The 23,127-nt window shown below is 41.9% G+C and overlaps 1 protein-coding gene across 5 annotated transcripts in view; it reads right to left on the reverse strand.

Moving 5' to 3' along the window:
* Nucleotides 1-23,127, reverse strand: part of PNPLA7 (patatin like phospholipase domain containing 7) — a 129,252-nt gene that overhangs the window by 41,688 nt on the left and 64,437 nt on the right. For all 5 annotated transcript variants that reach the window (XM_026059647.1, XM_026059644.1, XM_026059645.1 and 2 more), the window contains 5 exons: nt 22,246-22,395; nt 13,752-13,815; nt 12,490-12,658; nt 11,591-11,773; nt 10,883-11,001 (listed from right to left, as the gene is read on the reverse strand). In XM_026059647.1, coding sequence (XP_025915432.1) covers nt 10,883-11,001; nt 11,591-11,773; nt 12,490-12,658; nt 13,752-13,815; nt 22,246-22,395 — 685 coding nt within the window. The remainder of the gene's footprint in view (nt 1-10,882; nt 11,002-11,590; nt 11,774-12,489; nt 12,659-13,751; nt 13,816-22,245; nt 22,396-23,127) is intronic.

Consider the following 23,127-nt stretch of genomic DNA (forward strand, 5'->3'; position numbering starts at 1 on the left):
GAGAAACCGTTTTCCCTTTAGCCTTGGTGTGCTATAAAAATTCAAGTTACCCATTAAAAGCTCCCGAATACCCTACTTGGCACTAGTCACGCACGGGTGACTGGCAAGCAGCTCCTATTTCTCACAACCCCACTTAAACTATCTCCCTGTGACAAAATTCAAATGCAATTTCCTTTTACCACCGATCCAGTTTCCGTTCTATATACTAACTTTAGAACAAAACTTTAAACGGACAGGTTTGTGCCTGACAAGTCAGTAAATGAGCAAAAAACTGTTCAGACCTCCTGGGAGGGCTGTCAGGTGTCCTTAGTCCTGCAGCAGGAAGCATCACGTGGGGGTAAGCCGCTGAAGGACTGGAGGGGAGGAAAAACGAAACAAAAATCAGAGTAGAAGGAAATCAGAAAACTCGACAGTGTTTTTGGTTTGTGGTGTTACCTGCCAGAGGCATATTTCTGTACATGTGCGCAGGAGGAGGAAAGCGAGGCTGGGTGGCCAACTGTACCTCCCAAAGCACTTGCTGCTTGGAGAAGCCAAGCACAATTCTGTCTCATGCTCCGGGCAAAGAAACATTGCAGTTATGTGCAAAGAAAAATCATTTTCTTTGGAAAACAAATATATTCGCACTCCTCTCCTGCCCCTGCCGTGAGTTACTTGTGAAGAGTCTTCAAAGAACCCTGTCTGAGCACAAATCTGGAAGCTGCAGAAAGGGCAGGAAACGGTCCACAGACCTGCGAGCCAGGGGCAGAGGATCCACAGGGGAACGGACAGGGCAGACCAGAAAACAAGTTGAAGAGTTGTCCACTACCTCTTCCCGACCATATAAAAAAAGAGTATTGTGAAAAACAAATGCAAAAGCATAGCACTTTAAAGAATTTACACGTTTGGATTTTACTCAGAAGCTCTCCAAACTCCTCTTTTTTAATAGGAGAGGTGATTGCCCAGATAAGTTTAGACATGTTCCTAAAAAATACAGCAACTCAAAGCTTCATCATCCTCCCTAAAACATGTGGGCTTTCCAACAGAGTATTAAAACAGCTATGTGAAAAAAAGTTCTCTCCACCTTGATTTATTCCACTTCTGGCTTTGTAACAAGGCACGCAGTTTCATTCTGCTGATACAGAGAGATGCAAAACTAGTAACAGGAGTTAAATCATAAGAAAAGTCCACCATCTGTTTGTTTAATTTCATCAGTATATCAAAATACCGCTATGAATTAATGAGTTCAGTGGGTTCAAGACTGGAGATCAGGACAGTCAAAATAAACCACTTGCAATGAATAATTTTTTCCAGTCCCCAAGCTCCTGCTGCTTGAAGGATTTAATGGAAGCCAGTAAAATCTTCCACCTCCTTTGCAAACGGGAGCAGATGAGCAATTAGATAGGTGCTATAGATGGGGAAAGAGAAAATCAGGTCATTAACCATACCATGGGCGCAAAGCCATAAGAACAAGACTTCTGTGTGCATATGATGATCCAGCTACTACACAGCTCGCGGAGCTATCAGAATTCAAACCTGATAACGGCCACGCCGTTCTGTCCAGGCTTAAGACAACTGCACTTTGAGACAAAATTTTGAACTGATGCATAAACACCATTAATCGGCCTGAGCACTCGGGCAATACACAAAATGCACTGTCCCTGAAGAAACCAAAGCCAAGCCTCTTAGGAGCAATTACAGCGCAGTACATTGCCAACCATTCGCAAACAGAAAGTCTGAAGCCTTCGATATGAGTTCACAACCACGTCTCATGAGGTTTTCTTAACGTAAGCAAAAGCTCAGATTGCAGTTTTATTTTTAGGACCTTGGCGTTGTTTGTTCAAACAGAAAGAGTCCAGGACTGATCTGGATCAGATTCAAATGAGGTATCCAAACATAAGTTATCATCTTTGTTTCCAAGGCAGATCCCACCTTCCTTACCATTCTCCTCCATTCTCTCAGAGGATAGCGCCAAAAATAAAACACCTCATCAAAGCTGCAATTTTATCGTTAAGGCCTGGACTCAAAGAGTCTAAAAGCTTCTTAGCTATTTCAGCTCCTGCATATCCCACTGAAATCAAATCTGCTGTTTGAAATGCACTGGGAAGCCAGGAGCCTAAGTGCTTTGCTGACTCCGAAATTCAGTTTTTGTTTTACGGTCTGGTTTATTTGCACATAGCCATGGATCCTCCACTCATTACAGAAGCACAAACACACAGGGTACTGGGCCATTTCTCCAAATATCTGTATGAATAATCCCAAGCCCCAAAGTCCCCATACATCAAACCTGAGCTAAAAAGAGATATAATAAAGAAAAACTACCACTCCACTGTGTGCTGAGATACAGATATCTATCTGCACACACATAAACATATTAGTGGTCATCAAATAGCTTCCCCTTCTCCGAAAAGCACCTTGCAGGGTAGAAAGCTAACCATATTTGAAAAAGGGTGAAGACTGCAAAGATCACAAGGATTAACCTTGAGGTTGCTAACTTCCTGCCCTGCCCCAGGTCCAAAGCCTGACACCCTTTTAGCGGTACGCATTCCCCAAGACTTGTTTTGCTACGATACAGGAAAGCAGATTCCCTACATGCCGTCTCAGGATCTTGGTCTCGGGGCAGCTCTGCAGGAACCTGGTGGCTTCCTTCAGAGCCCCTCTCCTACACCATGGGCAGAAAGATCTCCGACCTGACTCTTGGCACAATTCGCTAGGGACTATAAAGTTTGTTTGCCCAGGCTCTGTATGGCCCAAAACGGGCAAGGATACTCTAAAATCTCAGCAGGAAACATGTTCACCACGTCTTGGCAATGTACCTAGCCAACACGAACGGGGTTACCAGCAGCCTGGTTATTGCTGAGCACTGGAATAAACAAGAGTTAACTTTATCATAATGCTTGGGCTGGATATCAGATTTCAAGCAAATCCCCCAGACGCATTCGACCCGCCGAGATGAGGGTACAAATCCATTGCGTTTAAAGGGAACAACACCCTCCTAAAATATCAAATGATTCAGAGCGGTAGTAATTTATACTTCTCTTCTACATAAGGGCTTGAGAGCATTTCATAAAGGGTGACCTGCACAGATACCAAAGCGAAGGTGGCAAGAGTCTTGTTTTACAAAAGAAGAACACAAGCTACAAGCATCTAAAGCCATGTAAGCATCAAGCCTACGCTAAGCCAGGAGCTGAATACAAACAAGCGAAGTGAAATCCTGACTGCCCATTCCTTCAGCGACTTCACCCTCAAAAGCTATAATAATTCATCACGACACAAGCACCTCAGAGAGAGGTGGCTGTTGCTCTTTTGGAACTAGCCGAGCCAAGGTTATAATAAAAAAACAAAGTAATTTTATGGGGAACTTTGTTCCATAATTTAGTTCAGCACAATTCTTTTATGAGACTATATATTTTTTTGAATATTTCAGAGAGTTAGCATCTAAACTGTACGCGTTTTTCATGCTGTCAGCCCTCTGCTTACTGCGAATTTAAATACTGTGAGACAGAGATAACAAATCAAGGGGATACCTGTGCCCCATTACAAACCACTGACAGCAGCCGTAAGCTTTGCTACCAGCAATCTACTTGCACAATGCAGCGCAGTCCCAAAGCCCACCGCCTGACCTGAGGACACTTATTTCAAAGCTGAGTTTATTTCTTTTAAGCTGACAAATAAGGACACTTCTCAGTCTTGTAGAGACAGCTGGCAAATTACATTTTTTGCAACAGGTCCTTTGAGAGAGGATTTGGAAGTGGAAAGTGGGAGAGGGACAAGGGGCAGATGTAAAGAAAACAAGTAGGAACGACAGCGGCACAAACAGGGTGCAAGGAATCTGGGTGATCTCAGGGCTTGGATGCGTCAAGAAAGGGAAAACAGAAGATCTGTAGATTAACAGAGACACAGCCAAGAAACGAAAAAAAGACAAGAAGGTTAAATATGATCTAGATAGGAATGGAAGCATGGAGAAGACATTATTAAGCAAGCTCTTAAGATGAACAGTAGATTTATTCTCCAAAACCAGGAACTGGTAATACCAGTGCAGTTGGGCTCCTTAAATCCCTATCCCTTACACCTAGGGATGTCCCTCATCAGAACCAGTCTGTGTAAAGTTTTGAACCCAGCAAAGGAATGGAAATACCTGTACTGATGTTCCAACTCATGCAAGGAACATCAAGAGTCCTGGAAATTCCCGTGTGATTTTCTTCCATCCCTTCTGTCTCCTCTATATTGAATGAGTTTAGAAGCCCGTAGGGAAAAAGCATTCGTTTATATTCTTTGTGATAGTATTTTCAGTGCACACCTTTGGAGGCAGCTTCTGAATTCAGGTGGCAAGTTCTGCCCCCTCCAATCACTCCCCCCACATGTTCTTTTAACACACATGATCAGGGTACATGTGGTCAAGTTTAATAATTCAAACAGGTAACTTTCTTCATGCTTCCAGTTATTACCCCTCATTTAAAGCCCAGTAACTGATCTCATGAGCCCACCATCTCCATTTCAAGTACTGCACCTTTGCAGCAGTAGTTTTAGGACAACTTTTCCCCCATACACACTTTCATTGATATGAGTAAAGAGCCTCATACCATTGGTTATCCATCTTAGCTGAGGAATAAGAATTAATCTTCCTTAAATGCTGGAACTAAATGCAAAGCACCTGCACCATAAAGCTTCAAGCAATTCCCCCAGGAGATTTTGTTACTGTCCAAAATTGAACATCAGGGTTTCATAACTATGACACTGCCCCACAGAAAAGAAATTTATCAGATGGAAAAAGCACGTGGGTCTGACAAGCACATCTGATGTCTGTATTGTATAAGCGAACTGTCCACCCCGAGGACTGTCCCTAGAACATCGTTTTCACCTCAAATTCCAGCTTTTCTTTCTGTAGAGATTCCACCAGATACTGAAGGCTGAGGTCTAACAGGTCTGTTTTACACTTCAGTGTTGGAAACTGGACCTTCCTGCATTGCCATTTGACCTTGGTCTTTTGTATAGTTAATAATAGCCCTCCAGAAGAAGAGATTTTATTTCTGACAACTCTTTCTTGGCACATATTGTCACAATAAGACCAACTGGAAATCTGCTTTGATCTTCCTGAACATCTCAACATCTAAGCATGGATTCTCAGAACCTCCCTGGTGTAAAACAGGCTTCACCAAGTTACCCAGGGTACCTTCATCCCCAGCTCCGCAATGCTGTGTCTCTAAAGGAGGAGAAGGTGGCTGGGGCATTGGCAGGTGGTAGGGTCTCAGAGCCAGGTTCAGGGTATTGAGGGGCAGTTGGGTGGATTTGGCCCAGGTCTCTTTTACCCCCCCTTCTACTAGGGGGGATTAGAAGTTCCTGCCCCAGGTGCTGCTCCCAGAGAAATACCTGCTGACATGCTGGGACCAGTAAGAACTCAGCCCCTACCCTTTCCCTTTTATCAGCTGTTTCAACAGCTCTCGTATGCTTTTGTTAACACGTACGCTGCTGAGTATTTGCATGTTTATTAATTTTGGCAGCTTATCAACATTTCCTTGTGCAAATCAAGCAAGGGAAAGAAAACAGTGATTTCATAGCTTTCAGAAAAAGCTGAAGAGAATTTCATAGGCGATGAAAGCACACTTTCTGTTGCCTGCAGTGCACCTCTTGCCAAAGAGTGAAGATCTGCAACACGCAGTGAAGAAACAGAAGTTTCTCAGAGTAAAGATGGCAAACTCCTATAGAGTAGGAAGCATCAAGCAACTAAATATAAAGGTAACCACAAAGCACCTCCTGTCCTCAATTATCATAGGAAAAAGACCAAATTAAGAAACAGCTTGCCCTACCTGAGGGGAGGCTGTTTCAAGTGACTGCTTCAAGTTTTCTCTCGTGTTATGTTGGGAGCCCTTTATCAATCCTTCTCTAGTGTGACGGTTCAGAAGCACAAACGGGCACAGTGATAACTGGGAATCTTCTCAACCTACTGCCACACTGGATCCAGCCTCTGCTTATGAAATTATTTGCATCTGCCCTGAGAGAAATGTGCATCCACCACACTCCAAGGTGGGCATGTGCATGTCCTACCTTCTCCATGTTTGACCCTTGTATACAGGGCAATGCAAGTTATACACCCCTTGGTGTCTTCCAACTGCAGAATCAAAAAAAATTTTTTTTTTAATTTGGAAGACAAAGATGTAGACAGAGTTCCCCACAACAAAGATCTAAGATCCGTACAGCCTCTGAAAGGATTTCTTCACGGAGGGGTAAAATAGCATGCATGTCTCTATGGCATCCCAAATCTGAAGGAATACCTTCTAAATCTCAGGGGAATTTCAAAACCACTAACACAGGAGAAAACTGAGAACTTAACACTTTTGTGCGTGGGTTTGCCTCACGCAGGATGAAGGAAAGGTCTTCAGGGCCATTTTTCCCCTATGGTGGAGGCCTCAACCCCAGATACAAGGGAAATAAAAACAATAAAAAGTCCTTCCTTCTATTCAGAGCTGATAGCCCAGGGTCCCTCTGAAGTTTCTGATTTCCAAGAGAAAGAAAAACATTGTATGCCTTTCCTCCAATCCTGCTTCATTTGAGGGGCCTTTACAAGGAAAAGCACAGTGAAGCAACAGTGATCCTGATTGCTTATACCATCTGGGGCTTTTTGCCCAACTTGACCATGCTAGGGATTACTTATGTGCTAGAAGTCTTCATCCCAGTGCAGACTAAGCACAAGCAAATTCCACCTTCAGCGTCTTCCCAATGAATGGCAGCGCCAAGGGATCAGTGGCCTGTGGCAGAGAAAGTAAGCAACACTGATAAGCAGATTCCTACTCGGACTTTCCTGAAAGAACTGGAGTCACAGCCAGCCGTAATGAATGCAGAGACAGTAAAGCCTCCATATTTCATCCTTGTGTTTCAGGGGTCTTGGAGTCAAGCACTGAGGGTGTAAGCAGGCAAATACGTTTTCCTGAGAGGGGACTGATTACAAGATCTGCCTCTAAGGCACTCTCTCATCTTTTTATTCATTAGGTAAACCCATCAAATCAGAAGATAAAGCCAGGCTTTAAGGAGCAGAGAGAGACTCAAGCCAGGCTCAGCACATCCCAGGTTTCCCCGACTCAAAGCAGCAGCTAATAAATTCCTGGGTGGCAAATGTACCTGCACATTTAGCCTTCTCCAAAACACGGAGTCCCAGCACCCTGCGTACAGCGCAGGCTTCGGGAACACACGATTAGTCAGACAGACACGGCAACAAGTGGGTTCATCAGACAGACACAAATATGTGCCCATCACGAGAAATGCTTAATTTGCTGCTCCTAAGCTGCTGTTTTTATCCTCCTCTTCCAGACGACCAGCGCTGAAGAGAAAGAAGAAAAGGCAGAAAAGAAGAGTTGATTAAATGGGCCAACTGCCCAAAATGAAAAGGCACAAATCTGAGTCAAATCCTTGGAGTCAGCAGAGAGAACAGTGGAAAAAAGCTACTTGACGTATCAAGAACTGAGGTGAAGTAATAAGCTTGAGGAGAAAGCTAAATGGAAAAAAAGAAAAAAAAAGGAGCAAAGAACAGATGCCCTGACAAAATATCTCCAAATATCCGTGAAGAGCAGTTCCTCAGGGAAGGCGTAAATGCTCTGCCTCCAGGAAAGGGCAGCGGAGGGGAGCGAAAGGCGCGGAGTGCTGCAGAGCCCCGTCCGCCGCTACGTCACGCGGCGCAGGCAGGGCAGCACGCGCTGGCTCCACGAGCGCCCGCTGGTGAAGGTCCCCAAGCCCCAACTGCATTCCCAGCATGGACCCGCAGCAGGATGCTACGTCTTGTTTTAGATAGCCCGTCTAATTTCTTTCAGCTCTTTCCCTTCCAATAAGGGCATCTTATGCACCTCATGTACTTGCATGATGTGCAATACTAGAGATAAAGCTTCTTAACAAAAGAACCAAACAGAATTAGGTCTAGAGCTTTGTATTTTCCAAATATGCCCAGAGAGCAGCAAAAATTGGCTATTTCACTATCAGACACATTCCCAGATCTTGCTGTGAAACAGGCGCATTGGACCAAATTCACTCCTAGAATAGTGACATTATAATCAACAACAAAGCTTGTCAACAACATTGCTTAAATGTCTTCTGACACATCAGGATCAAGTTTTTTTTTCCAAAGCCACAGCCATTCCCAGATCTTCTCCATTAATTATTTACTCCCCTTAAATTTCAGTTTTCAAGTGGCTTTGCTAAGACAACTATAGAAAAGCAAAGAAAGGGTGGGCTGTATGTGGGATGGCTAAAGCTTATGAGAATGATTTATGGGAAGGTTTATGCCTTTGTTGCAGTTTGATGTCTCATTGTTCAGGCAACTAGATTGCATGGAAAGGTATTATTTTTCTACGCTAAAATCCCCTTTCCTTCCCTCAAACTCCATAATGTTTCTAACTGAAATTGTTAGCACTTAACAAAAGTAAAATACTATAATTTTAGAACTGTATCACTTTGATCTGTTATATTTTTATACTCGCAAGAGAAAGAAAACCCTGAGTTCCTATGCTCCTTTTGTCATGACAAACCACAAAGATAATTACCAGGAAGCTGCTCTGGTAAAACCTCCCAAACTGACTGTCACCGGGAAGCCAGACAAACATTCCAGAAATAACTAAATAATTGATATTACTGGAGTCACAGAACACAATACCATTAACAGAAATAACCATTAGCCAGCATCCGGTAACTTTATTAGCTGTCTTTGGGTTTTGTGACTAGTATGATTCATACTTTTAGAAAAAGGTAAGAGGATATTTCATGTCAGATATTATCCAAAGGCTAAATTAACTATGAAATGTCTGTGCAGCCACCCATCCAGATGTACGTAGCTGGGATGGGCTTTAATCCCAGAATGATTATAAGTACCTAGTACGCAATGTCCTCAAAGTCTCCCTGTCAGTAGAGATGGGGACCTAAGAACCTGCTCTGACCCACGAACCTTTCAAAAGCAGATTTTATTTATTTATTTATTTATTTATTTTTAAACAGAGCTCAGGAAAACTTTGTCCTTTCCCCAGGTTCTTAATTATATTCTCACTTTAAAAACAAGTTTTTTAAAAACATCCAAATTTTTCATCTAATTGCAATTAAGTTAATGATTGAAATACAGAAATAGCATACAAGTACCTTTCCATCGAAAAGACAATACACGCCATCCATGTGCCAGCCTCAGCCCCAGAGGCACCACTTTGGACCATGATATGAATAGAGGTTTCAGGGAACGAAGAAAGTATCGTATTTATCCATTATCCATTCTGGCATTTAATCCTCTTAAAGTCCTCTGTATTGCATGGACGGGCAAACTAATGGTTAATGGGACATGGTCCCATTGCTAGGTGGGTGGTACGCCTTCAGAAAACCTAAACACAACACAGCAGCAGTGCAGTGCTTCAGATTTGTAGAGTAGGACAACACAGGACCAACAAACAGGCTCTAATAAGCCTGCTTTTTCTTACCTCTGCTCTCGAAAATCAGCAGGTGGCAGCTTGCAAATTAAGTAGCAGAACAACAAAAAAAAAAGTTTGGCAAAAATTACAGCGGTGTTTACAGGAGGAAGAAAGGAAGGGGATGAGCAAAATGTTCTGCCAAAAATATAGAAGTGCACATATTTTAGAGCAACACAGGCTTCATTAAAGACAGAGATACACGATAGCTTGAAACAAAAAAAAGAAGAGAAAGAAGGAAAGAAACAAAGAAAGAAAGAGAGTGCTTTGCATCCTTCCGTTAGAAATCTCCTGAGATACCCAGATTAAGTAGCAGCTCTCCTCTCCCACTTTACTTTGCGTCTCCACGGGATAGTACTTATCTCAGAAATGAAATAATGAAATTATCTTAGGTGAGGAAACTGTGAAAGCAAGCAGGATAAGGGCATCTTCACAGACACTCAAAGAAACATAGCCAAAGCACTGGCTGTCTCAGCATCAAGTGACTAATCAGAACAAGCTGTCACAAAGGAGTTCTAACCTTCGCTGTAGTGAATACTCCCCTCAAAGCACGCACTGGCCCAAAGACAAAAATGTGGTATTTCCACGGTTTTAAATAGACTGACAGAATGTGCAAGAATTCTCTCTCCTTTTTTTTTTTTTTTTGAGCAGCGCTTCAAAGCACTGTTTTAAAGGAGGGCAGTAAGAACATGGTGACAAAGATAATGAAGACGGAGCTTTCTTGAAGCAAAGGGCTCCTAAATTCTGTGTCCGTCCCAACGGAAAACACTCAAAGTAAAAAGAAATTCCAAAGAAAAATGTCAGTAATAATCTACTTCCAAAGCTCACTAGGAATTCAGCTGGAATTCTAATAGGAGGGCTCAGCGCACCTCTTGCCCTGGTGCCTGCAAAGATAATACCTTTCTGTAAAGCAAGGCTTCTCAGAAGTGTGCATGTACCTGGGGTTTTGGCCTATTATAAAGAAGAGAACATTTCCCCATTAGAGGACATAATTTCCCTCGCTGCCCAAGCTTTGAAGAGCTTCAGGGACCTTTGAAATATTGTGAATCATTTTCTAATACAAGAATCCATGGGAAAAAAAAAGATCAGTTTGTCACTGTAGGCCAAGAAAGAAGAGAAGAGGCATTGTATTGCCCTGGTCATATCCTGGTATTAAGCCCAACTTATGAGACGGCTCAAGAAGTCACAAACACTCGTGTTGCTTCTGCAGCAATCCAAGCACAAATCCACACCGTGGGTTAAGTCTGCGGAACAAAAGCCCCACCTCAGTGTCTCCCCCAAACGCTGCTCACAGAGTAGTGCTGATTTTACAGGTTGCCTATTCTTCTGAAAATTCAACGCAGATCACAGCCTAGGGGCAGCAGTGCCCTAGGATCTGGCAGCCATGTGTCAGCCTGGCCAGCATAAGCCACCGGGCATATACTAGTAGGCCAGGATCTTTGGCAGCAGGCCCCGGAGCGTGTTCTGGGACCTACCTTGCTCCTCCACCTCCAAGGACCAGGGCGATGGCGTTGCCGGTCAGAACGCGAGCTAATCGAGAAAAGTCAGAGTGGCGGTCCGGTGGTTTCTGGAATACACGTTCATACATCTCTATCTGCAGAAGAGAAGAGGAAGAAGATGGTCGTTCCAAAGGCAATTTAGAGCCTACATTAGCACCCAGCAACATGCTGTTAAGGAGTGGATGGCTGTACTTCAGCCGAAAAGAAGGCTAATGAACCACCCAAACAATTCCAGTGATCATCCGCATCTCTCATACTTTTATAATTGTGGGGAGAATTTCATAGTAGTATAGTACAGTGTTGTCTGCGGAGATATTCATCTTTTTTAGCCAAGGATTTAAAGTCACTGGGAAACTTCCAGTCTGGCTCTGCTTTGCCTTTAGCATGATTTTCTCAAGCACAAGGATCCTGCCAGTGAGAACTCTGCAGCACAATAATAAAGATAATACTTACTATCTTCAGTATATCAAAAAGGCGCATACATAATACTCTAAGGAAGACGTGAGCCCCTTTTCTCCATTTTTTCTATGATAAATTGAGGTCAACCAGATTTACAAGAACAGTATCTGTGCGACAGTCAGCTGCGCACCCGAGTGTCACATAGCAATATTATGCCAGGCTACCTCTGAAACGAGCATTACAAGCACAGCTAAAGGACCAGCCACCAAAGCAGGTATCTCTTACCAGCTTGGGCAGGCTTCTTTTGGAAAAGACTCTGCGGGGACAGTGAAGATGAAGGTGAGCAGAACACCAGCTCCTCATGTTGAGCCATTCCACGGTTCGGGAAGGGAGAGGCCCGTCCTCTTTATGGAGCAGGACAAGTTGCTTCTGGGCTCGAACTGCTGTGTTCTCCAGCATCCTCTCCAGCTACAGCACATTACACACACCAAAGGAATCAGGGCATCAGGCATTTATACTGCTTCAGCATCAATCTAACAGAATATTGTATTGTGAAAAATATATGCGTGTATATATATATATATACACACACACACACACACTCTGTGGTGCAATCTGACCTGTATTCACACCTGAATCTGCACACTAAGAACCTCAGAGAAGACTGAATTAGGCAAATACACAGACTTTTTTTCAACCTTTGCAGAAGTCATGTGCCTGGCTAATAAATGTTGGTAATCAAATACAAAAAGTAAAAAGAAGTAGGAGGGAAAAATACAGCTTACAGTTTGGATCAATATACATTAAACTCTTCATACAATACAATTTGTATCTAGTTTTTCCAGGGCACACAGCATGAAATCCATCTAGGCAGAAAAGACTTTGCCCATCTATCTGGAGATCCTGCAAAGAAATTCTGGACAGAAATGTCATATTGCTTTGAAGCAATTTGTTTTTTCATTTGTCATTGGCTAAAACGTGAAGGATTCTGTAGAGGAAAAAACCTTGCAAGTATTTTTAGCTATTTGGGAGGATCCTTATTTAACTCTTTTTCTATTTATAACATACATTTCTCAAATATTTCATTATTCATGCTTCAGCAGGTATTAAAATTCATATGGGAAACAGCCTTCTTTGATATGGACTATTAACACTGTAAATACGAGAAGAAGCTACTTCCACACCTCTCCAACAGACGGTTCCTGGTCTCCCAGCCCTACTATTAAGATGCAGTCCGCCTGCCTGATGCAGCGTTGAGTCCATGGAGTAAGGGTGCTGTCGGCCTGGTAGAGCACAATACGGTGAATATCCTCCTGCTGTCCCAGCCAGCTAGTCAGTCGGTATTCATGGATACTGGGGACAGGAAAAGAAGAAAAAAAAGAAAAAAAAAGTTTTATATTGCAGCTCCTGCCAAAGTGAAGGCGTGAATCCATCAAGGAAATCGTAGAGGTCAAAAGACCTGGAGGGCAAAGACTTGCATCTCTCCCTCATTCACTGCCACCCCCCACATCCAGCACGTCCTAGAACAGTATCTTGAATTTGGCAGTTTCTAAAAATCAATTTCCCGCAGATGTAAATAAGCGGTTCCTTTATGCCCTGCTAAAAACCCAGCTGTTTTGCTACACAGTCAGCTCAGTGTGTAGAATAAAACAAGCCGTAGGATAAACGGAAGCCAGACAACTTTCTCCCATTCGCCTTCATTGCTTTATTCTGCAAGCCTGGTGTGAAGTACAAATCCAGTCTCTCTTAACATGCAGACAGACTCCACACAAGTCTAATGTTTCGGTTCTCTTCTTGAGCTCTCCTCCCTCATTTCTGCTGTCTTGCAGGATGATTTCAGAGCTACTAAATAAGTCAGTACCGGGTTGCAGACACTGACCACTTCAAAGAGCCACAAGGTCCTCTGGATTAGAGAGTTGGGGCCATGCAGTAAGAAACCCAGAAGTTTGACCATGTGTACATGCTTAGGGAGAAGGGGACCAGAACCCATCTAAAGGAGAGACAGGAATATTCATGAAGTATGAATTAGGACCTAAAGTTCCAGAAACTTTGTGATTTGTCCAAGATCTTAACAGGCCAGACCTTCCTTATTTTTTCCCTCTAATCAGGCTTTACAAATAGCACTGCTGTGGTGCTCTTGGGAGTCAAGAGAAGACACTCTTGCGAGCTACCAGACCAACGGCATTTGCAAGACTCCAGAGCCGAGGCACACACAGCAGGTCATCATTAAAGAGCCTTTAAAAAAACTACTATTTTAGAAGCAACTTCAGCTACAACTCTATATTCAGCTGGACAGATAAGCTGAATACAGACATTCAGTACATCATATGCAAAACAGTTATATGTGCAAAGCAGCTACATGATATATTCCCAAACACACTATGTTCTTTCAAATATAGAATCTTTCTGCATTTGTCTATAAATAGTAATGAAAGAAGGCAGGTACCTATCCAGCGCCGCAGAACCAAGCCGCTGTTTGATGTTATCACTTGTGAGCAGCAACGCAGGACCTAGAAGAACAAAAAGTTGCTCCTATGTGAACATCCGCCATTCAGATCTTGACAAGTTATATCAAGAAAATGTAGTTATACCACTGTAACAAGGCATAAGTGCATTGACTAGAGTTATCATAGACGAGAGGGGTGGCGCACAGTCCAAGAAAAGATTTTCCTACTTACCTGCAATAGTATCTTCCCATTCTCCATCTTCCGAGAGTCCTGTTAACGCATTAGTCCCAGCCTGCAAGCTCTCTTTTACCGCATTCCTTAATCTCAGGTAGGATGACAGTTTCTACTGCAGCTACATTTTTGTGCCCCAAACAGAATATTCAGCATATCGCATACCTTTTCTGACCACAGAGAGCTCAGCAATCTAGCTTCAATATAACAAGCAAACCCCCCTACTTCTTTGACCTACTGAAACATATTATTTGTTCAACCTGCACTGAGATAACTCCGCAGATGAATCCTGAAGCTCTCTAGTAGCGCTACTTCTTACTCACACCTATCTGCCACAGTACACGACAAACAGCTTCTTGCAGACATTTTAGTCTATTCTTCTTTTTAGCAAGCCTGTTTTATCAGCAGCAATAGATGCCATATGTGGTGGAGGTTGCAGAATAACTGCAGCTATATAGAAAAAGCAAAGAAAAGAAACTTAAGGAATTAATCTCATACCAAAAGAAAAGACCGTGTGTCTCATATCGAGAGATCACCTCATATTTACAAACCTAAAATAACAGTTCCCTTGTATTAATGTTTTCCCAGTGTAACACTCCATTTTTTCATTAATATAAGAACTGAAATTCATGTATGAAATAACAAAACAATTTATCACACGTGGTCTCTTAAGGCATTAAAAAAGGAGCAGCACAGCCTAATGTATTTAGAAGCCATATAATAAAGAAGCCATGAATGAACAGCATGGTAAAAGGTCACAATTTCACCCTTACATGCTCAAAAAGCAAAAAATAAAAGTACAGTACCTAGAGCTGTCCACCCTGACCCTCAGGGTCAACCATGTTTCCCCCATAATGCTCGATTCCTTCTGCCAAGAGTACACTCCGAATTAACATATCGGAGTGTTAGGCCTGGCCAAGAACTTAGAATTTTGATTTTTACTCTTGTATTTTTAAACAACCGCATAATGTTTACTCTTCATTTGTTACACTGGTAATGAAAGAGGAGCAAACAAAAATGGACAAAAATATCCCACAAGCATAGAGACTAAGCCAAGAAGATTTCAAAGTAAAAAAGTAAAGCTGGTAAGAAAGCATGGAAAGCAGGAGGACTTGAGTAGATATTAATTTCCTCATCCTCAGATAAAGTTTATGGCAACTGATTTTCTGGTAGTTGAGTTCTATGAAAGCAAAAGACCCAAAAAAGAGGCAATTAATTGCTAAGCATTTCCTTCAACAGCAGTACCGGTTTCACCAGCCCCTTATTCCTGCATCTGTGCCACTCCTCCATATGTGCTGGCAGGACACTTTCCAGGGAATCGACCCAAGTTTGGGGGAGTTTACCATATTATTTTTAACAGGAGTGAGTTCTCTGATCTGGTTCACTTTTCAGCCTCACAAACAGTTGGGCTGATACAACTTTGGATGGGGCAGTGGAATTGAGACAGGTTTCCCAGAAGAAACACTTGTGACGTTGCATACGATCAAGACAGTATGGGAGAAAGGGCAGGTAAATTTTGAAAAAGCATTCAGTACCAGAGTTACCATTTGTGTTCATCAATGTGTCAGAGCTCTCAACAAAATAGAAATGATATGTAGACCAAATATTCTTCCAGGATATGCGACTTGCAAAGCTTTATGACAGTGGTGGAAGTTTAGTAGGCAAAGGCAAGCAGCCAGAAATGTAAAATGAGCTAACGAAATAAAATAAAAATGTAAAATGAGAGATACTAATGACAAGGAGGGAACACAGTGCTCCACCTTTGCATTTATTTGCCTGCTACTTCCCAGCACCTGATCACTAAGATCAAAGAACTTCACCAAAGGAGTTTAGGCAGCACCTCACTGAGGTGTTGCACTAAGGGCACGTGCCCTAAGGGGAAACCATAAAACATGAACAAGCCAACCAGGTGAACAAGCCAACCAGAACATCTTTTATACAACACCAGGGCAGATTTTGTAGAGCTGGGGTGCATCTTTACATCAGTCAGGACGACGGCTGCCTCATGCACAGATCCCACTCTTGAACAGGAACGACCTCTCCCCATGAAGCATCAGAAGAACCTGAAGGGGCTTTGATTTCCAAAATCATATCCACTCATCTTACTTTTCTCTTTGGAAAGAGAAGCAGTCTCCATGCGCAATATAAACAAGCGTGCACAGGCAGGCACACCGACATGCAAGTTTGGGAGAAGTCTGCCTAGCGTTCCCTCTCCACAGCAGTAGCGCAGGACCAAGTCTCGCAGCCCATTATTCCGAGCACCAGCACAGAACATGGGGATGCTTCCAACTGAATCCACTCTGCTTTGCTTCGGAAATAACAACCATCTGCTCAACGCTTCCAATTTCTAGCGAGCGCCCAATTAACCAACCATTACGTAACCCTCCCTTTCATTAACGTGATCAAGAACACCAACATATGTGTTCCCAAGTGTATAAACCAGAATGACTGAGAGTGTTATTTAAACTAAACTGCTGGGAGCAATGAATAATAAAATCATTCTCAAGTACATACCCTTCATACAGCCCTGCTGGTAGGCAGGAATGTCCAAGACTGTGTTACTGCATCCTTAACACCCATTATCATAGTTACACATCAGCATCTAGCGATGGTCTCTCTACACCTAACATCAGCCTCGGAAGCACTTTTTAGTTGAAATTAGCATCCTGAAAACACCTTTGCATCCTCCAACCACTGCCTGTACCTTTCAGTGACTATTCTGTTTTGGCAGAAGTAGACATGGGGTTAATAACTCCAAGTTAAGAACATAAGAAAGGTTATATGAGGTAACACTGAATATTTATCTAGCCCAATACAGTGCCTCTGACTGCAACCAATAGCAGATTGCTAGGTGAGAGTATTAGAGCGAGAGAAACCACGACACTCTCCAAGCTTCCAGCAATTTGCAGTTCATGAATTTCTCAAGCCGAGGTGGTGACTCTTAAAAGCCCAATAATAGATGGATTTTTCTTTCTGCAAACTCATCGGGACTCTGAATCCCAGCTTTTATGCACTTCAGCACACAGATGAGGAAACACGGCATGGCAGTGGTCTAATGCGTTCCCACGCACAAACGATCACGAGCTGCTGTTACCATTTGTTGGGAAATCACGTGGAGCATCTAAATGGGCACCGCAAACTCCTCAGTTGCGCAAGACAGAACTACAAGTCTGTGAAAGAGATTTATCATGGTAAAAGTAATTAATCAGACTTCATCGAATCAGAATATTCATTTGGCCTAACAGAAGTCTATAAAATTATGTATCGAGACAGAACTGCTAAAAAGGGTTTGATGTCCCAGTGTCAGAAGATCTTGCCCAGCAAAACACACACATCTACTTGTGCCAGGCTCTAGGCACCAGTCATTTCACCAAAGAAAATACTTAAGATTTAAATCTAATTTGTGTGTAAAGAAGGGAAATTCAGGCAGACTCGTACATTAAAAATCCCAATAAATTATTAGTAGGGGTATTTCAGTGAGATTTCAAATACGTTATATATTTTTAGAAACTAAAAGAAAGCTTTTTTTTTTTTTTTTTTTTTTAAGAGCAGAAAGGCAGGATAGAGACACACATTGGATTAGAATCATTCTCTAGTTTGAGATTTCTCTTATCTGCTGTTCTTGGCCTGGTTAACCTAACCTGCCATTTCACGCAGCAAAAAAACTTGCTGATTTTCCCTCCAATTCAGAAGCGGAAAACGCTGTCCCTGCTTTTTAAAGTCTTGTATTCCAAGTCCTCTTTCTTTGGAGACCCAAAGACCAAGACTCAAATAAAGGGCTTTTTATACTGAAGCACACATGCAAACTGAGGAAGGAAGCACTGAAGATGTCTCTGATTCACTATCATCTGCAAGACTCTCCTGCTCACTCCTCAATACTCAGACCATATTTCACAATCATACCTTTTTCCACAATGAAGACAGATTCATGTTGAGTTATTTCTCTCCATTATCAAGTAACTGCTCCGCAGTCCAGCTTTTGAACAGAACAAACTCCATGGAAACATGAACATCCTTTCGGATTTAATTAGGGTACAACCACAGAGTCCAGAAACGACAGCTGAACTGAAGCATTATCACAAACAGCAGACACCAAATCTCAGAGAAACCAGAGCAATTTGGTGGAGTAAGGCTGGGTGAAAACAGCTGGGGCAGTCCAGCACCCGGTGTTCCCATCATACAGAAAGCAAGCACAACCTGCCCACAACCAAGCAAACCAATAAACCCTGTTCTGACAACATCACCAGTTAAGAAAGAAGTTATTTTGCTACTTCTGTATCCCAGAATCCAGCGATTTGGGACGATTTGAGAATTGCTATGCGTTGCGGTCCAAGCCAGAATTTGTTTAGGCAAGCTGCTTCCAGAATACAACCATTCCCCAAGAAGCCATTTGACAAAATGGTCTTGATTCTGTAATAGTTTTTTGAATGGCCAATGCTCAAATTAGGTTCCTGATCCTTCCCTCAGGCGACCTGTTGTTCACTAGCCAGTACCATTCTGGGGAAGATAGTAGCTATTCCCACCAGGGAAACTGTTTAAAGGCAGCCAGAACTCCAGACTAAGTTCATCCGACTGCCTCATTACAGGCAAAAGTATTGAAAATAATAAGAGTCTGAATTACCTTCAGGCTCTTGTGGACTGTCTATATGAATTCACGGTGTCACAAAGCCCCTGCTCTAAGACTGAGGTGTTCTGTTTATCATTATTATTGTAGCCCTTTAATAAGATGGAAACAGTTTAAAGCTAAATAAATAAAATAAAATAAAACCACCCTGTTAAACAGCTTTACTTGCAAACAGCTTGAACTCACAGCACTGGTAACATCCTTCTAATGCCAGTCTTGGAAAAAAACAACTCATCTAATTTTGCAGCGTTTTTTTTATGACCCAATCTTCACCCAGACCACCCTCCCCACCATGGAGGTCAGCCTGAAATGAGGGTAAATTACTCGCAAGATTTGCCAGTGGATGACCATCTCCTGTGATTACACCTCATTATGGTTCTTGCAATCATCTCAGCATTATTGTGTGCTTTGTCCTAGTTTCTTCTATCCTCTTGTCCTCAGACTGCTTGGATTTTAAGTTCTTTGAGAAAAAGAATACGTTTCTGCTCTTACAGTATGGGCCACCTCATGCAGTCAGAGGACGGTCTGCAGCAAGGGGAGTCTAGGCACCACTGCAATATTCATCTAAGTTAATATTAACAGGAGGAGTAAGGAATTTTCTAAAACAATATATAAGGTGCACTAGAGAGCTAAAACAACTGCTTCCACCCCATACAAATTCATGCCTACCATGCTACCCTGTTCTGCTCAGGAACATACTTTCAAGCTCAGACCAATGAAACAATATGGACCAAACCTTGAGTCAAGTGTCAAATGACAACATCTGATCACAATTTAAAATAAACCAAAAAGTTCAAGAAACACAGAGAACAAACAACAAGAGAGAGAAGGAACAAACAAGAATAAACAACAAAAACATACTGAATAGCAGCAAGTCTACACAGAGAAACCTCTTGTTCTCTAAATTACTAATGTATGCACTGAAACAGATATCCTCAAGAGAAAGATGTTCAATTAAGACTTTCCAAGTGTATACTTAAAGGAAAAAACAAACAAACCAATGACCCCCTCTCACCATTTCCATAAAGAAGTTTAAGGTCTAATCATAGCTCATACCAAAAACCCAAATGCTAGTTGTCCAATTTGAAAGTTAGAAGCAGGTAAGCACTCAGGTAGCAGGGGCATGAAGCTCCAACATAATAGCAGCTCACTGGAGACCTAATACAAATCTTTTCACATATTGTTTTAATTTCCCCCTACGTAAAATGAATACAGTTCTAACTGGTCAAGTGAATACCAAGACAGCCTAAAAGTAAACTGAAACTGTGCTTCACAGCACCAAATTTACTATTCATTTCATTTTTTGACATGAGAAGTAGGAAGAAGATCCTTCCAAAAAACCAACCCCTTTTCTCATAGCAAAGCACCATCTGGCATATCACGCAGACCCCTTTGCCATGCACCAATAAAGAACATCCAAACTATTTATAGTCTCAGCATAAAGAAGAAAACACAAAAACTACAAAAAATAGAGAGGATGCTGCTGCTGCTAAAAAATAGAATATGGGCTGCACAAAGGAAAAAACCACGCAACTATACAGCACTTAAACACAAACAGTAAGCCATCAGCAGAAGGTCAACCATCGTTTCAAAGCATCGCAGGGCTGAACAGACAATAGACTGACCTGAGGAAGAGAGCTATCAAGGCCAGTGAGCTAAGAACTTGGTCTACCAGCTGTGTTTTGAACCATATGGCTAGATGTGTTTTCACACAACGCTTTCCTCTTCCCACTGCAGCCGTCTGCTCCATTTTTGCAAGAACTTCAGATGCCAAGGTTGTGTAGTACCATCCGTAGCTGCCAAGTACTACACAGTCGTCAGTTTAGAAGCAGACAAGAGACGGGTGAACAAGGAAAGGCCACATGATCGAAACAAAATCCAGAGTTTGTTACCGGGTGCTTTCAACTAGGCAAATTATTTTTATTCTGAATAGTCCTTTTACAGACTAAAGTTTTGTTTGTTTTACAGGCTCCTCATGCTGTCACATATCATAACAAGCCAGCAGCAATCCATAATAAGTACCCATGAGCAATATAGCTAAGGCTAAAATCTGTGCTCTGTTATGAACTTAAAATTTTTCAGCCATCTCTCTCAAAATAAGAGGTATCTTTAAAACATGCAGAAATTCATAGTCACTGTGACACAGCACCATAAGCTGCATTTATATTTCAAAAGGTGAAAGAGTCCAAAAGAATCTGTCAACTTCACATTTTAGCTCTTAACATTTCATAGATACTATAGGTTCAGACGTTAGCTGAGTGGATTTCAAAGCTCCTTGTGTTATTAAAAAAAATAAAATAATAATAATAATAATAATAACTCTGACCGTAGTCTTGAGCTCCCCCTTCTACCCCCCTGCAATAGTTTACAGAACCTGTCCCGGGTTTCTCTGAACTTGTCCTACAGCATTCAAAGTCCTCACTTTTAGAGTATGAAGAGAAGAGCTTCAGAAACTCCACACATAACTGAAGTTTCAAGGTTTCAGGACTTCATGTTCTTTTTTTAAGCTCAGGAGTGCAAAGAACAGATGGCCACTATCTGGTGGAACTCAGATGCCCAGAACCTCAACACCTGGCAACTTTTCTTTCTGGTTTCAAGCATCAACGTTATCTTCCTACTGCTGCTTAGCCATAAGTTTAAAGCATATAAGTACCAGCTCTAGACACCCTTTAAGGTCAAGAAAGGAAATATCAAAAAATATAAGTGGTTACACCACAAACATCATATAACTTTTACGTTTCAAAATAATAAGCAGTAAGCTTATATTATATATATATATTATTTATATAAATATATAAAAATAAAATAATAAGCAGAATAACAATTCAAAGAACTACAGCAAATTAACTCAAGAAATCTGCCATAGTGTACGACAACGTGAGGAGGATGTTCAGGAAGTGTCAAACTGTAGTACGGAGAATGAATTGAAGGCATGGTGAACTGAATACATGGTTCTGTGGGCAACTGGAACTTGCACATCTTCTACCAATGGATAAAGCAATTAATGAACTAAAAAGCACAAGACAGACAAACAAGGTGGAAACAACTGGGGTAAGGCAAGATGCAATATAGAAAGACCTAATTTAAGATAGTTTGGACTCCCAGTGCTGGCAACCAGAATCTCCTCCACAAGCCATTTTATGATCAGATCTTCACTATACTACATCTACAAAAGACAACTGCATGAGAAATCCTTTGCTGGATCAAGCTGTACAACTGGGAAAGACTGAGAGTCTCACACCTATATGAGACGGAATTAGACTCTCAAACAGGCACTGGGAGAACAGGGTGCTGGTGGTGGGATTTGTCCACTGAAGCGCCTGCAGAGTACTGACAGCAGCCAAGGGGAGAGGCAGACAACAGATCGGCTAATATTTCAGAGTCATTAAGACTACACAATTTATCCACTGAAATTAAATGCATGATAGGAATGGGAAGAGAGTGAATTAGAAGAAGCAAGCGTTTTATGAGAAGAAATTATGAAAAAAGTCTGATCTTGAGCACCACTCTACAGTCCCCCCTCCAAATGCAGCAGGAATCCACCTCTGACTTATTGACAGGTTCCTGGCTACATTTTCTTTGAAAAGATAAGATACATTTACTTCCCTTGATGCAGTAACATATAAAAAACTTCTTACCCACAGCACTGAGCGCATGCTTGAGCTCCAGAGTAAAAGCAGTAAGTGGTACCTCTTCAGACACCGGCATAATTGCTACTGTGGAGAGATTGCTGGCAGGGTTTCCGGCATCCCACTTGCTACTTGAGGTATGTAATCCAAGAGGATGACCTGCTCAGAAAATTAAAACAAAAATTGTCATCAGCCAACCCAGAAAGCTAAATGTCATCTCGTTTCAGAGAGCTTTGTTTTCAGCTGTCAGGCAGCAAGGAAAATACCACTGAACGGATTAATCTCAGTGTAACGTCCTCAGTTTAACATCAATGGAAAGAGTTCCCACATATTTCATTCATAACAGGATGAAGATCAACTTTCAGTTGCTGACACAGGAGGTGTGGGTAAAAATTAGGTGATGTTAAAAACATCTGAGGACAGGAACAGGTAAAACGCAATGAGCATTTACTTGACCTATTAAGAAAGGAACAAAAGGGCACTTTGAACAACTGGCACAACTTCGAGACAGGCATTAACTTATCCCAAGAGAAGAATGATTTTAAATAACAAAACCCCAAAACCCATTGTCTGGGTCAACATATTCCAAAAATCAACATTGATTTTTTATGGTATGCCTGATCAGAGAAATAAATACCTATTCAACAAATAAAGATCCTATAGGGAATAAATATCTCCACCTCTTTTCATTCCTCTCCAAGATGGGAAAATGGGGAGCTTCATAGACATGTGCCTAGTAGTATTAAAATAAAATCTGGAACTTGTAAAGTAGCTGCAAAGTAACTGTGGAGGTATCTCCAATATATTAAGGTAGGCTGATTAAGTGTAGCTCAAGAAAAGAATAATGATAGGGGTGTTCTATAAATCAATCTTTTTATTTTAATATTACCT

The sequence above is a fragment of the Apteryx rowi genome, unplaced genomic scaffold (assembly GCF_003343035.1).
Source record: "Apteryx rowi isolate R43461 unplaced genomic scaffold, aptRow1 scaffold_16, whole genome shotgun sequence".
In the NCBI taxonomy this organism is placed as follows: domain Eukaryota; kingdom Metazoa; phylum Chordata; class Aves; order Apterygiformes; family Apterygidae; genus Apteryx; species Apteryx rowi.